This window comes from Erithacus rubecula (genome assembly GCF_903797595.1).
Source record: "Erithacus rubecula genome assembly, chromosome: 1".
Lineage (NCBI taxonomy): Eukaryota > Metazoa > Chordata > Aves > Passeriformes > Muscicapidae > Erithacus > Erithacus rubecula.
This window is the reverse complement of record NC_136658.1, coordinates 47272599-47289394: the sequence shown is the minus strand read 5'-3', so window position 1 is coordinate 47289394 and position 16796 is coordinate 47272599. Positions and strand designations below refer to the sequence as shown.

Below are 16796 nucleotides of genomic sequence, written 5' to 3'. Positions count from 1 at the left end.
TGACAAATAAAATCATGTAGCTTATTTGAAGAAGGTGTGGAATAATACAGAATGAAGAACAATATAAAGATTTCTCAAAGACAGATGATTTGGTTTATTAAAAAATAAACAAATATAAAAAAAACTCAAGACCAAAACATTCTGCCTACCTAGAGAAAGGACAGTAAATCCAAAACCAATTTTGATCTGTCTGCCAAAATAATTAACAGAAAATCAAATTAAGAGTTCCCTATAAACAGTACCTCTTTTTATCCAAAATCCACCAGAAACATGGTCAACACACATGAGGCTGCACAGAGTAGAGGATGATAATTGGTGAAGTGGCTGGCAATATAAACTGAGATCCTATTGTTTCCCTACTTGCTTACGTCGAAGAACTTTGTTCTGTGACAAGACGCTATTATCTCTCTCGTAATTAGTGCTAAACTGTCCAATCACAGAAGGAATAATGTCTCTTAATCACTCAACACATGGAAAATTAATGTGTCGAACATTCTCAGCAACAGATTATCTGCATTGTTGGAAACAGAGCTAAAAGATGGTCAGACCCTTAAAACTACATATGGCAATCCTGGCTTTCAAATACAACAGAGACCTGCAGAAAAATACTTAAGATTTCTAGCCAAGAATATGAACCAATTCATTTAAATATTAATACTGTCCCTTTTGTGCATGTGTTTACATATATATGATGACACGTTACCTGATAACAAGACCTGACTCTTATTTTAGAAAGCAAATAGAACTACAAAACATTTCCTTTGCAAAGATTCTACCACTTCAGCATCATCTAAAAACCACCACACACTAATTTTTAACAGCATAAATAAATAAGTGTTTTGTTTTGAAGACAAAAAGTACCAAGTATCTTACAAACAACACACAGAGATTCACAAAGAACTCAAGCAATGAGTACATGAGGAGTTGCACATTCTACTAACTGTAGAAAGTGCTGTACTTCACAGCAAAAGAGAATCACACACAGCCACTATTGGTGGAGTATCTTAGGAAGCTGACACAAGTTGTAAAAACTCACAGGCTACTGCACTGAACAGAAAAAAGGGATGTGGAAGGTATCAGAGGGTCCTCCTCACATTAAGAAGCACAAGTTTCCCTAAGGACACTCGGACCCAGCCAAACCCATATTCAGGGTACAGAGCCCTACAATCCCCTCTCACCTTCCATCAGGAAAAGCAACCACTGCCATAACGCCTTCAAAAAACATGGACATCCACTTAGTTCAAATCTGAACACTGGATTTGCTTTTTCAGCTTCATTGTAATTATACATTTTTAAAACTAATAAGAGGTATTCCCATCAGACTTTCTCATATTCTGTTTCTTATTCTGTAAGAGCTAATACCCCTTGCTGGTTTCTCACGGGGGCAAAAATGACACCAAGGGTAATTAAAACCATCACATTCAATTTCAATGTGAAATTGATGGAGATGTTCTGGAGATCAAGGGTCAAGTGTCTGGAGGGCCAGGTAGTCTTTGCCTTGATTATGCCAGTTTGGGTAAATGACAAGAGAAGAAGTAAATGGATTTACAAAGTAAAAGGCTGCACCACTGGTGCTGGCAACAAGGTTTTGGATTAGGACCCTGCTAATTGGAAGAGATGGAACCCACCTCAGTAAACAGGTCACACAAGCCTTTGCCAACAGAATTTCCAATCTGGCAAAGTGAGCTTTGAACAAGGAAAAGTGGGAAAAGAGGAAAGGACTGTATGACATTCCCTTGTACCCCTTCTGAGACACAATTACACAATTACTTCAAATACCTCTGTAAAGTGCTGGCACACCAATGAAGGCAGTATAAGGAACAAGCAGCAGGAATCTGAGATCCGTGTGCAGTCACAAGGCTTTGATCTCATTGTGACTACCAAGACATGACGGGACAGCTCACACAACTAGAATGTCACAGGGAAGGGCTACAACTGTTTAGAGAAGACAGACCAGGAAGGCACAGTGGTGCAGTCACCATACTTAATTTAACTATCAATCCTTGACCGTGTAATTTCAAACATAGAAGCCATGAGGAAAAATTTATCCAATTTACTGTGCTCGATTAACTGCCTACTCATGCTTCTGAGACCAAACCTATGTGTAACATCTAAGTCCAGTTCTGGTAACAGGTTATCAGGTCTAAAAACCATTACCAAAGCCCTTCACTGATAATATATGCAAGCAAACTGGTTCAGAGCACAAGGAAGAAAGGAAAAATTGTTTCTCATTTGAGTAATGCACCTCCCAGATCCAGAAAAAGTCCTTTTTTCTTCGGAAATTAGCTGGCAATCTCAGAAATAAAGAGATAAAGCAGGGTCCCCCTTTCAGAACTTTAATGTCTTTGCTAATAAATAGAATACTTCCACAAAAGCAAAAGCAGACTGAATTAAAGTATTTTCCGCCTACTTCTAACTTCAAATCCTGCCAAAACAACAATCTCTTATCTAGATTCTCATCTCAAGATTCTCATCTCACTGTCATAAAAGAAACAGCTATCAAGTCAGGAACAAAGTCTGCCCAAGGAATAAAGTAATACCAAAGGCTTCCAGATATTTCCACTACCTTCAAGACATAATAAATCATAACATCCATCCAATTAAAAACAATAACAAAAAAAGAAAACCTTAACGAAAGAGGAAATTACCTGGCACACTCAAACTGAATTGTGACAATAATAATATGGCAGTGGGAGGAAAGGGAAACAGATTCAAAGGACAGTTAACTGAAACCCCGTCCATTAATAGCTTCATTTATGTCTAATGTGCAAAATAATTTACCTACAGATTTTAATTTTTAAATCACTCAGACCAAGGCTGGATTCAATCTCCTCAGCACAACCTAAGAGTTTAATATGATCAAGGAGCAAACCATGACAAAAGATGTGAAGCTTCACAAAACAGCTGGTACTAATTGCTTTTAATATTTTGATAATTCAAATGCAGACTTAGATTGAATCTTCTGAATTTAAATAACCTAATATGAAGAGACTCTAAACATATTAGAGTTCAACAAGCTCATATTAGGTTTTTTTTGGACAGAACAGACGCGCATTTTTTCCTATTAAGTTCTGCCACATACTTCACAAAATATAGTAACACATTCTTTCTTCTGAGTTGAAAAAAACAAAAATATACTTTTCTTCCACCCAGGTTTAACAAACCTCACCAAAAAGAACAGGCACAACTGGATAGTCTGGAAAATAATTACTTGTAAAATCAAATCACCACCATCTGTGAGTATCTTACCTTTAAATAGGATCCATAATATTTAGTTACATAAGGACTGTCACACTGACTCAACACTGTGATTTCTTGTTGGATGTCTTCTATTTCATCTTCTGCTTCTTCTAGGTCAATAATTTTTATAGCAACAACTTTCTGAGTCCGATTGTCAATTCCTTTAAAAACTTCACCAAAAGACCCCTTACCAATTCTCTCCAGTTTCGTAAAGAGTTCTTCTGGATCTGCCTTCAGAGTCTGTTAAAAAGTAATATAAAGAGAAAAGTCACTCATTATTTGTAACACTGGTATTTTTAAAGGCAACAAACACTTCAAATTCCCTATATTCCTATTTATGTAGCTACCTTTTTCTACCTTTATCATTGTCATGTTCTTTCTAAATCCCTTATGTGCACACACTGATAGATTTATGTTTTGCTATATATAAAGAACAAATTTAACACTGTCTGTATTTCAGGGTTTTATCCTATTTGGCAACAGAAAATGCTGCTATCTCAATTTCCTTTTCTTTGCCAATAAAGAGTATCCAGAATGAAAGATTGTTTTACAACAAAGATTTGGTTTTTATTAGAAGCAAATAGATCAAACACCACTTCCAATAAAAGTAAGCCTTTTGTCTAACCTTTTCTCTTGAAATTGGTTCCCTCCTACATCCCAGAGTTCCTCTTTTGTATTTTTCTCGTATCTCATCCTCCTAAGGATTTCATTCACCTTCTTCAGTGCACAGAGCACTATTTCCCATTGTTTGATGTGACAATCCTCCTCAATTTTCTCCTACTAAGGATCACTTGCATGAATAGTCATGCTTTCCTCCTTCTCCCTGATGCCAAGGTTTTTCTCCATCAGGATTTATTTATCTTTTTTTTCTTCTCTCAGTTGTGTAAAGTCATTCACTCCTAAAAAACATCCTGTTCCCAGCTTTCTTGATTTGAGCAGTCACATTAAAGCCACAAGTGCTCACCTAAACTTGCAAATGTAAGACTTAAGGTGGATCACACTGCCACATTTGTTTTTTCTCCACTATTAAGTATTCAGCTCCCTACTGCTGCTCAGACTTCTCACTTTTACTGCACAGATGGTAAATTCCACAGTATACCTTCTTAACCTAACAGCATGGAGCCTCATTAGCTAACAAAAAATACATACATTACAACTACAGAGGGGTTGGACTGTATGACCTTTAAAGGTCTCTTTTGATCCAAACTATTCTATGATTAAACTGGAAAAGCCATAAATAGAAGGAATAGTGATGAAATGAAGAAAGACAGAATAGGATTACCTAGAATCTTGTCCTTAAGAAATAAAATGAAAACTTTAATAGACTTGTTTGTGTTTTTAAAAGGATGACACTCAGGCTAAGAGAAAATACATCATTGATATGTAAAAAGAATTCTGTAATGCCTTAATATTCATAAAACCATAGTTTCTACTTTGCCCAACTGTGAAGTAGCATGAAGAGGGGAATAGAAATTTGTAGGTTACCACTTGCAAGCACTGAAACAACATTTTCCTAACATTTTCCTAACCCTTAGCTTATAAAGCACCTCTCACATATATTTTTCTGCTCTCACATCTTAAAGATTACATAATTAACCCATACAGCTGCAAGAGGAAGATATCCCAGAACATAGTTTCTCTGGAAGTATCTAAATTTTACAGCTGAAAGAGGTGTTTTGAGAACCAGGTAGCTAGGACTGACTGAACCCAAAGACAAACCCACTCAGTTCTCAGAGCATTTCATCATCATCTGGCACAAACTGGGAGTACACAACAACTTTTAGTACTTCAAAGTCAGCTATAAGACATCATAGCTTCCAGATAAACATTCAGGGAACACATCACAGCGAGATCAACCCAAAGCAAAAACAACCCAAGTGTACCTACTGCAAGACTTCACCAGCCCCATGAAATTCCCCTTGCTTCACATCTTACTGATCCATCCTTTTATCCAAAGTCAGTTCCAGGAACCAGACAGAGTGGCATGGGGTTATATCACCCTTTTGCCATTAAAGGAACAGAGATCCACATCCCTTCCACCAAAAACAGCTTGTTCCTCCTGTAATTTCAGTGTAATTAGAACAACATATTATTATACACCATTGAATATTACATATATACCTATACATGTATATATCTTCCACTTGGAAACCAGACCAGGACACTTCATGTTATTCCACAATCATCCCTCAGCTGCACAGTAAACCTTACCAACACTTCCAGGGACATAATTTCTAAGAGATCACAAAACTACAAACCAAATTGTGCTTACTGGTTCTTCTCATGTCTCACAGAATGTTCTGCTGTCAATATTCAAGCCAGTCTTCTCTGAGAGCTCTTCATGAATAAAAATAACTTTAACACCTGCATTAGACATTTTCTCTTGTGGAAAACAATTATCCATCTACACTTTCCTACATCCTGTGTTGGAATTTGAGATGATGTGCTGTAGAGAGCTGTGCATGTCTAATCTGTCCACACAAGCCTTCTAGTTCCATTCACTAGCCACAGGAATCTGAGCATTACATCATTACAAAAGTATCTGGGTAAGCCACAAACCAACCTCAGTTGCAGCTGCCCAAAAAATTCCATGTTTCACCTCCTGAGACTAAAAAGCTAGCACTGCTCAGTTGCAGTGCAGTGGTTCATGTGGAGAACATACAAGAGCTACCTGCCAGCAGCTTTTTAGAATTCTGCTGGCTGTATGTATACACCCTCTACCTTCCCTTTTCCCTTTAACAATCTATCATTGTCATATATTAAATGCCCTTGTTTCACAACACCACAGTCTTCAGAGACTTTCAGCAAGCTCTAAGATTCTTTTTTAGTGTCAGGCTCTTGGGATTCTGATGTTAGGCTGGTAGTTTTATAAGACAATTGTAAAAGAGAATTAACAATTGCAGAAAAGCAAGGAAGATAACTGTTCCTGGAAGACCCAAGAAGAAGGGAACAACAAACTGTTGGTCTGCTTTTTTATAATCAAAATTTTGCAGCCATTTTGAAATGCTAATTGTATAATAATAGCAGGACTTAATGGGATCAAAATTATTATCAACAATAATATTATTTTAGAAGTTTCCTGTGAAATGGCTAACTATTAAACAAACAAACAAACCAACCTTTCCTCTCCAGGTCACAACTTTTGTAAATTTATTCCTTTGTTCTAAAATGCAACAGTTGCCATGCCTGAATTTTCTTCTGAGCAACAGGCAGTAGCAATTGTTTCAATAAACACATACAACACCTTCTTGCTCTGTAAGAAGGTCTCAGGTTTTTTTTCAGAACACCAGATGTTTGAAGTGAGAACTTTAAACTACAAGCAACCTATGCAAAAACTTAGAGTTGGGCTCTTTAACGACCTGCTGTCGTTCAAAAAAATATAGAGATCAGGCCTCCAGATACATAATGAACTGCTTGAATCTGAAAGTACATGAGCGGCCAATTCCCACCCATTTTTCCAAGATCACAGCTGGAAAGGATTCTTGCCAAATTTGTTCTTGCTTGGTTTTGTAAATACTTCCAACAGAGACAAAATAAACAAATAGCATTATAAATATTCTCTCTACACAACTACATAGAGAAAATTACTTCCACGTAGTTTTGCCAGCTTTATTCTTTTAGTAAGCAACTTTTAGTAAGCATAGAGTTTATTCCAACTAATATTAAAATAATGAAGACTGATAAAAGAACCTTCATGTAATGAAGGTAACATCAAATATTGCTAAAAACCACAGATTAGAACATCAATATCTGTTGCAAATGGGTAAAGCTAATCACCTTGATAAAGAACTAGATCTCTACCACTACAAGATTTTTTTTCAAAGTTTGTCACAGATTACATACTGCGACAAATCAAATTATGGAGCATTCAGATTGAATGATTCCAGAACTTTCAATTTTCATAGACATTTGAATTACTTTGCTTTTTATTTCAAATAGTTTTTCACACTTCTGAACACAAACTGCAACCATCTTGTCTCACTGTCCAGCTTGTTCAGCCATGCAGAACAAAGTCCTTTTCACCATAAGCAAAGCCACCATTCATCCAATAATTTGAGTAATCTCTCTGTACTTGTTCCACATTGGATTCATTACTTTTGACCTTAATCAGCCAGAAAAACATACTCCATTTAAAATTAACTCTTCTTAGTACCTAACAACACTGTTGCCCACTTCTACATAATAAAAACAGTCCAATACATTCTCAGATCCTATTTGCTCAATTTGGTCTTAAGGCTCAAATTGAGCTGCAACCAGCTAAATCAAATCACCTCTTCCTAATGCTCTGCATTTCCAACTAATGAGCTCCCAGACTTTATTACAAAGAGCAAAGGCTCTTTGTAATACTCATACTTATGACAAGCTGCACTTTATGCTGTTTTGTTCAGTAATTCCAATGCCCAGGGTTGCACAGTTCTTCAGCCCTGCCTCTCACGTGTAACAGGTGCCTTTCAATTTTGTCCTTTTCGGGCATTGCCTTTTTCTATGCAAAGGTCACTCTTCAGTCAGCAAACATCAAAAACAGTCCTGGAGAAAACAGCAGTATCACCCACTCTGACAACACGTCTGCAGTACCCTCCTCACAGCCAGGATTACACACATCCTGCAATGTATTTATTTCTACGAATCCCCAGTTCTCATCCACGCTAATTGTCCCTTCAAGCTCAATGGAAAATGTTCTTGCAATTCAAACCAGTTAGATACAACTTTATCTATAACTATTCTGAGAGAAGATACAGCTTAGAGCCTTTTTCCACATCTCACTCCAGTTCTTATTTCTAACCTCTTTTTATGAAGAGTTATTCCAATTATTGTAGAAAAACATTAAAAATATTTCTCTTTAACTTACAAAAATTATAAAGCATCTCCATAATTCAAGTTCTTAAGCTTATATGTGCAGCTGATTTTACTTGCAGATCTGTAATTTCTCTATGCAGCTCATTTGAAGTAGACAATCATCTTTTTCATCTTTTAACACTTCATTTTGTATACTTTTCACATCACCAAATCAATTTCCAATTGGTCAGCCAAGTTCTCATTCCCTATCAAGACCAAGCCTAAAATACAAAAATCTGAAGAGCTTCACAGATTTCTGGGGATTGCTTAGCTTTGAAAAAAAGAAGCCTGGGGTGCTGGAAATCTTATTGTGTGTGAATACCTGATGGAAAGGAGTAAAGAACACAGGGCCAGATTCTTCTCAGTGGTGTCCAGCAGAAGGACAAGATGCAATGGCCACAAATAGAGTGATAGGAAACTTCATTTAAACTCCCAAAAATAAAAGGGGGGGGGGGGGGGGGGGGGGGGGGGCCGAAACTACAACAAATCCTCCCCCCCCCCCCCCCCCAAAAAAAAACCCAAAAAACAACAACAAACCACCAAAACAAAACAACCGCAAAGCTGAAAACCCAGCCTTTCTTCATGTAAGGACAGTCCTATACTGGATTAGGGCTGCCCAGGGCAGGTTGTAGACCCTTTGAGATATTCAAAATTAGGTTGGATGTGTTACTGAGCAATCTTGTGGACTAGATGCGCTCCACAGCTCCCTTACAATCTCAGCTATTCCATGATACACTTCCTATCACATCAAGAATTAATTCTGCTGCTAAATTCACTGTGCAGAAACATAATTTCTCCAAAATTGTGACACCACTGCTGCACATAATTTCTTTAATTTTTTTCTGTGGTCAGACCAGAGAACAAAAATCTGCCAGAGAAGTTCATACAGGACATTTTCCTACATACCCTGAGAACTTTGAGCCTAAAGGCAGTCAAAGTGAACAGCAGGCACAGTTGATGCCATACTCCTTCACACAGCTCCCCATTTCAAAAAAGCACTGCAAACGTTTCCCTAGATCACCACTTGCAATCTTTCAAAACCGTTTAACATCTCATTTCAACACAGACCAGTATTAAGCAGCTCCCCTATTTACTTTGATCCCCACAAAGCCAGCAGCACAGGGGGCAGCAGCAGAGATATGTAAATTTGGATACACTGCAGAAATTTAAATCAGCCCTCCCACAAACTTCGGCTACCAAAACAGGGGAATAAACAAACACACGATTTAAAAAAAAAAACAAAAAAAAACCAAACAACAACAACAACAAAAAAAAAAAAAAAAAAAAAAAAAAAAAAAAAAAACCAAAAAAACAACCCCAAACAAAAAAAAAAAAAAATCCAACAACAAAAAAACCCCAAACACCTATATAAGATGGTTTTGCAGAGATAAAACTGTCTCCAGGAAGGGGAAGCCTCAAAGTTTGCTACCCAGAAGTTTCAGCTTTCTCAGAAGCTCATGTGTTTTCAGCAAGATTTATACACTATATATGAATATATATGAATAACAGATACAATATACAAAATTATAGATAAAACACAAAATTGTTTCCTGTAGTTGCTATGAAATTGAAATAAAACACAGGCAATAGACAGATTATAAACTGTTCAATGGTCCAATTGTATCAATGCCTACCCATACTTTCAAAGTAACTAATCCAAAAAGATAAAATATAATCAAGTAATTGGATTTATGGTCTGGGACTTTTATATAAACAAAGGAAAAAAAAGACATTTTTAAGAAACCTTAAAACTGGAACCAAATTTGAACCATGTCTCAGTCTTATTTACCAATAATAAAGTAAAATGAGACAAAGTACCATAGCCATCTTATAATTATCATGAACAGCAACAATTGATTTTTATTTTGAGAAGACTAATCAGGAAACATTGAATAAGAGGTACAAAGACTAGAATGAAAGTATTCATCTGTAATAACTAGGTGTAGAACTAAGATCCAGCTCATTCACTGAGAATTTGTGAATTATAAAAAGTAACACATAATTGTTTTCTTTTTTTTCTTCATATACATTCCATCTTTCTCACTTTCCATCTCCAATACTATAATTACTCAATTCATACACCTGCTACCATAAGAAAATTGTTTTTTTTCTGGGAGAAATAAAATATACCAAAAATACAGAGAATTAGCAATAGCAATACTTTTACTATCGAGATAAAGGAACAACTGCCATAAATTCTGCTGCGAAACTTCAGTGGGGGGAGAGAGGAAGCAAAAAATAAAGATGTAAACCTTGCATCTCAAACACTGAAGGCAAAAACATTTAGCATGCATCACTATGGCCTACTAATATTCACATTTGTCACACAGTTCAACTCTAGGTCTGATTTCTGCCTAGATTGAAACAGGGTGTAAGCACATTTCCAGCAGGAATAAAAAAGTTGCCTAAAGTTAGCCTATCATAAAAGTATTCCTCAGCCCTTGTATAACTCCCTTCCCACTTATTTTCAAGGAAGGTGCACTTATCTTACATTCAGAATACAAAATATTCGATTCTTTACCAGTAACACAAATATGCAAAGCATGCTTCCAGATTTCTAATTAACCAATACCATTTCCTGGGTGCAATGCACCCTACACAAATCAGTCTGAAATTTTCTGATATCTTTCATTTGGAAATCTGCTTAGTGTGCAACCCTAAGAGTTTAATACCAAAATCAATAGTTACCTAACTGCAGCCTGCATCCAGAAAAAATATTTAATTGGAATTTATTCTGAGTTTCTGAAGCTTCCCAGTTTTTAGTGCAACATCACTAAAAACTTTCGTACCTGTACCTGACTCTTTCTCTTCCATCCATTACACTTCTAAACTGGAAATTACTGCAATTAAAAATCCCTCCATGCCTTGGGCACACAGTAAAAACAACACACAACTATCAGCAGTAGGTACAGTATGGCAGTGAAACACAAGATGCATTTTAGACACCAAGAGAAAGACAGCTAAGAAAAAATGTCCCAAAAACAGTTTTAGAATAATCTCTCACTTGTTCATACTTGCTAAAAAGCCAAAACGCTGTAAAAATCACTCTTAATTAGCTAAGCTACTGATAAAAAGAAAAATAAAGTAGTAGCTCTTTAGGGAAAACCCAATCACTGACAAATGGCTGAATAAAGAATGCTAATAGAGGCAATTAGAAACTTACAATGCATTAATACTACTTGAGAAAAATAAAGAAAAATAGTGAATTTTAGGTTCTACAGCAATCCCATAATCTGAAGGGAGACTCTTCTTGCACCCAAGGTATCTGACAGAAAACCTAAGTGTCTGTCTCAAGAAGCTGCCAAGCAGAGCAACTAATAATACAATAAATTCTCCTGATTCAAGCCTCCCTTTTTATCAAGCTACACTGCAGAAGGCCGTTAGTTCTATACTAATATACAACCAGCACACTCTGACATTTGTGCACACATGCACATGGAAACTTACCCAGATCAACAAAGAGTTTACAAATAAAACCAGTTTTTATTATATAGTTGCATCCACACAAATTATTACTTTTAGGCACACAGAACATCACTGAATTAAACAGTACTCCACGAAAGGTGTATCATCATAAAAGCAATAACCAGATCAAATTCAATCACAGGACACCGGGGAAGGGAGCTCAAGGTAGCTCAGCACCCTGTTCAGGCAAGTCTTAAGAGTCCAGCATCAGGGAATCCACCACTTCCCCAAGAAGATTATTCCAATTGTCCTAATAGTGAAAAATCTTGCACTCACGTACAATCAGAAGCCTCCCCAGGTATAACTTGGACCTCTAACCCTTCATTTCCCATGTGATTCCTAGTAAAAAGGCAGTCTCCACCTTCTCTGTAGACATCTTTCAAGTACTGGAACATAAGGTCTCCATCCCAGGCCATCCTTTCTCAAGGTTAAACACATCCAGCTCTCTCAGCCCTTTAGATCCTCTCCAGCTGTCCACATCTTTTTGGTATAGCAGGGACCAAATTACTATAGGATGGATGTAGTATTTTATATTATTAATTTATATTAGATGCCTTGTTGACTTAGTCCATCAATGCTTTGTGCATCCTCTAATCCCCTTCCCACCCCACCCCCAAGAAAGGGAATACGAAAGAATTTAACAAATTTTGAAAATGCAGCTAAGATACATACTTACATTTTCTACTTCAGAAACACAAAAGATGGCACTATGTAAAAGCTGACACCAGAGCCTTGTACACCACTCATAACACAGGGCCCAATATTTAAATGTGTTCACTACATCAGTAGCCTTTTGTCTCTCTGGGGAACAAAGATGCCAGCTGGCTAAGAGGGTATCTTACTCAAACATGAAACTGGTACATGAAACTTACCATGACACAGGGCCAGTCTGACTGGTCTATGAGGTTACCTGAAAGACACAGTCACCATAAGCTGTATCTATTTACCTATTCTGGAAGGCAATACAATGGAAATAGGTTTTCCTGACTCCTCTCAAACAGCTCCATACATCTATTACACAGCCTTCGAACAGCCTTTGACTACAGAGTGAGAAGATGCCCACCTCATTTTCATCAATTGAAACGCTTCCGTCCTGGCACCCAAGGGCTGAGCTTGTAATACGTCAAAGAACCATGACATCTCTATTCAGGAGATTTTAAAACTGATTAGCCAAAATCATAATGGTCCAAGCATCTGTCCAGTATTTAAGTGCTGTCAATTACTGCAAAGTATTTGTCAAACTGTAACATAAACAGTTAACAGTGAGCACAAACTCAAAAAAAAAAAAAAAAAAAAAAAAAAAAAAAAAAAAAAAAAAAAGGGGAAAAATGTTGCAGTTACCAAACACAGAGCTCACACAGGAAGTAGTTAAACAGCTTATTGTAAAAGGAGAATGAGTTACAATAAGGAAGACAGTATAATACCTATAGTGTGCAACTATGAAAGAACAGCCATGCCAGATCAGAACAAAGGCTCCTCTAGGCCAGGACCCTTCTCCTGCAACAGTCAAAAGGGAACATCTTTGGAACAGTGCAAAAACAGACAAGTAAACAGCAGTATTTCCAAAAACACCCCTCCAGTCTCCAGCAAATGACACTTCAGACACCTTCTGAGCCAGAAATGGTGCCTTTATACTTAACAAACTTTTCTGTTCATTTGTCAAATTCTCACTTAAATTTAATTCAACTTCTAGCATTTCTTGAAGCAAGACAGCTTGAATGTCAACGCTTATTTACATTTTGCATGAAGAACCTGTAGCACTTGTACTGAAAATACAATGAAGAATGAATAAAAATAACTTATTGCATAAACACTGTTATTGCTACCAAAAAAAATGAAAAGGGAGGAAGATAAAAAAGGGCTTTATCATAGAGAAGAGGCTTGTCTTAAAGATGATGGAATTTTTAAAGCGCCACAGGAATTTATTACCATAAATTTATAAACACTTGATTATTTAAAATATAGCTTCCTTTAGGAAGCTCCAGAAGCTTACTACAGCCTTGAAATGCAGGCCAGTCTGAAAATCAAGGTCATATACACTTACTCCGAGCCAGCCTTGCAGGAATCTCACACATTTACAGGCAAACACGCACTCTCCCCAGGCCACTTCCACAAGGCATGCAGAGAACCAAGACAACACCTCCTCATTCAGTAATGATGCAGCTTCACCCTCAAACACACTCAAACTCATATCTACACAAAGCCCTTAATGACAGCAAAAACTTTGAGTCTAAACTTAAACTGCACACACAGAAATTTAGGTCAAAACCCAACTCTGTTTTTATTCAGGTTACAACATGCCCACTGTGCAGCAGACAGCAAATCTCAGGTTTTGACAACCTTCCAGCACCATCCTACATTTCCTCCATAGTTTTTCATTCCTTAGGCTCACTCCCTACCCACTCACTTTTTATGCATCACTCTTCAAACATTGATCAGACATCTTGTTCAGGGAGAAATATATTAAACCTTCACTCCTCTGCTCTATTGACACCACCGTGCTCACTCCAAACAGCATTTATAAAGTGATGTCCCTTCAAGTGATTTTTTGGGGTCAAGAAGTTATTACTCTGCTCACACAAGCACAATGGCTGCTCTCTTGTCTAAGTACAGCAAAGAACATCAGAGAAAGCTGCATAACTTGATCACTGACACTACTTCCACCGTTTGTGGCAGAAGCTGGTAGGTGGGGAGGAGGGATCACACTGCAGAAAAAACAAGAGACAGTCCCGTGATTTAGGCAATTTAATTATAACTCAGAGAACTATGCTCTATTCCTCTCTTCTACACAATGAAAAAGTCCCAAGCCTTTTTCTTATCTAGCAGATGTCACATATTGTATGCACTTTACTTTTCAAACATTTATTTGAAAGTAAAATCAAAGAGAATAATGTACTGAAAACAGACCTTAATAAAACTGTTATATATTCTGACATAATGGAAATGGATATAGACATCTTGAACTGGGCACAGAAAGTTAGCAAGCAGCATTCACATTGCTCACAGACTTTATGCCACTACCTATCTGCAGGTCTTTAGTTTGGTGTTCCAGGGGTTTTTTTAAGACTATTAAATTGCACACTTGAACAACTGTCATAAGAATAGAATAAAAATCATGAGAAAAATAACATCACTTGGGAAAAAAAAAGGATTTGAAGTAAAGTCCCAAATTACATGGACTAACAAGAACCCTGAGGATCCATCCACCCATTTAGTACAGCTAACAGTACTACAAACTAAATAATAAATCAAGTCAATAAAAAGCACAGATCCTCGGATCACGCAGCAGCACGCATCATCAGTACACACATACTGATGGAATAATCTTCATTCACTCACTCCCAACAGCTGACAAATCTGACTTTTAAATGCTAAACTGTTATAGATTCTGTCTCAAAGTAGGTAGTTGTCTTAGTTCCATAGGTCTCAAAGGAATAACAAAAAAAGCCCAAACAATATCAATAGCCAATAAAGAAAACCTCATTTCTCTGTCTCTAGCAATCAGCAAACTGCTCATATTTGGAAGGTGAACTTGAAATCTCAACAGCAGGACCTACACAGCAATAAATTAATTAGCTCAGAGAGTGGGGGCCTATGTAGGCTACAGGGCATCCAGTGATATGCATAAACACATAATTCATGCTATGCCTAAGCATGCAACATTTTCAATTCAAATCCTCAGATTTTGCAAAGAAAAGAGATTCATGATGTAGAATCTTGACTCACAAGAAAACAGACCACAGCAAATCAATACTCAAACCAGATGATACACAAACACTTTCAATCCAGGAGGCAAATTTGAGAGAAACTCTTACGTGTCATTTATAAGTTGTTTCTTTGGAGATAAGGGCAAGAAAGTTTCTAATCAGATGTGGGAAATATTAGAATAACAACACACAGATACCAATGACCTTAATGTTTTCCTGGCAGCAGTTTCCATGTAAAACCAAGAAAAACGGGGGAGAGGGGGGGGAAGCCAGCTCAGTCAGACAAAACCGCAGTAGTTATTTCAAATACATAGTTAAGACACAGAACGAGCAAATTCCACCGTGTAACAACAGCAGCTCTCGGAATCAAACACAGGAGCCAAACGCGATTCCCGAGCACGCACCTCAGAGCAGCACCACAGACATGGGCACTGCAGCATGCGCTGAAGGTCAACATTTCCAGGCCCTGCTCGTACGGACCGGTTTTGCGTATGCTTCGCCCACCCACCTCAAATTACCGGGGCCAAAAATCGCCCACTGAGCCGCGGTTCGCTTAGGAATCAGAACAGCGCGGAGAAGTCCCGGCCGGGGGAGGGGGCCGCCCGCCCGCAGCGGCACAGGCTGCCCAGCACGGATGGACAGGGACGGGGACAGGCAGGGACCCGCCGGGCGGAGGGACCGCCGGGCACGGCGCCAAGCGCTGACACACGGTTCGTCTCCATCGCGCTCCTCTGCCCCCAGACCAGCCCCGCGGCCGAGCCAAGGCCAAGAGGGCCTTCTCCCTTCTCCCTGTCCCCCCGGCCCCGGGAACTGCCGCCTTTACACCCACCCCGGCCCGAGGTGCGTGTCCGCGCCCGCCCTTGGGGCAGCTGCTCACCTGCATCCCCGGCAGCCCCGCCTGCACCGGGGAGTGAGCCATGGCGGCGGCGAGGGAGCCTGGGAGGGAGCCGGGTCTCCTCAGGCGGCTCCAGGGCACAGAGCTGAGCTCATCTCCACGCTCTCTCACACACAGCACCGCCGTCCTCCTCCTCCTCCTGCCGGCCCTTCCCCCGGGCGAGCAGCGCCAGTGCGCCGGCGGTGGGAAAGGGGCCGTCCCAAGCCCGGGCTCTCCAGGCCCCCGTCACGGATGCAAAGGCGGCAGCGGCTCCCTCATCCCTCCTCCTCTTCCCCCTCCTCCTCCTCCTCCTGCGGGCCGTGCCGGCGACACGATGACAAACCTGAGGCGGGAGGAGGAGGCGCAGGAGGAGGGGGCGGAGCGGCGGCGGCCCCGCCTCGGCCCTGAGCGGTACCTGCCCGCCCGCCGCCATGGGCGCGGCCCGGGCCCCACACGCCGCCCCTCGGCCGCCGCCCCGGGAGGCAGCGCCGGAGCCCCGCCGGAGGCTGCGGGGCCGGGAGAAGCCCGGCTTCCCGCCGGGAGCTGCAGGAGCCCCGGCCCAGCATGCCAGCCCTGCTTCCCTGCAGTGCCGAAGCGGGAGCAGAGTGGGTCGGCGCTGAGGTCTCTCCCACGCAGAAGTTCTGCATACGTGCAAATCCCTTGAGATGTTCTGT

At 39.5% G+C, this 16796-nt stretch overlaps 1 protein-coding gene across 5 annotated transcripts in view; it reads right to left on the bottom strand.

Moving 5' to 3' along the window:
• STK24 (serine/threonine kinase 24) overlaps window positions 1–16567 on the bottom strand; it is a 51153-nt gene extending 34586 nt beyond the window's left edge. For 2 of the 5 annotated variants that reach the window (XM_079306911.1, XM_079306910.1), the window contains exons 1-2: window positions 16126–16523; window positions 3432–3480 (exon numbers count right to left, since the gene is read on the bottom strand). Coding sequence is in view for 2 of the 5 variants with exons in the window: in XM_079306908.1 (XP_079163034.1) it covers window positions 3250–3480; window positions 16126–16167 (273 nt within the window). In the remaining 3 variants the exon portion in view is untranslated. Of the gene's footprint in view, window positions 1–3249; window positions 3481–16125 lie in introns of all 5 variants that reach the window. The other 3 variants (XM_079306908.1, XM_079306909.1, XM_079306912.1) reach the window with 3 other exon arrangements.
• Between the last annotated feature and the right edge of the window lie 229 nt (window positions 16568–16796).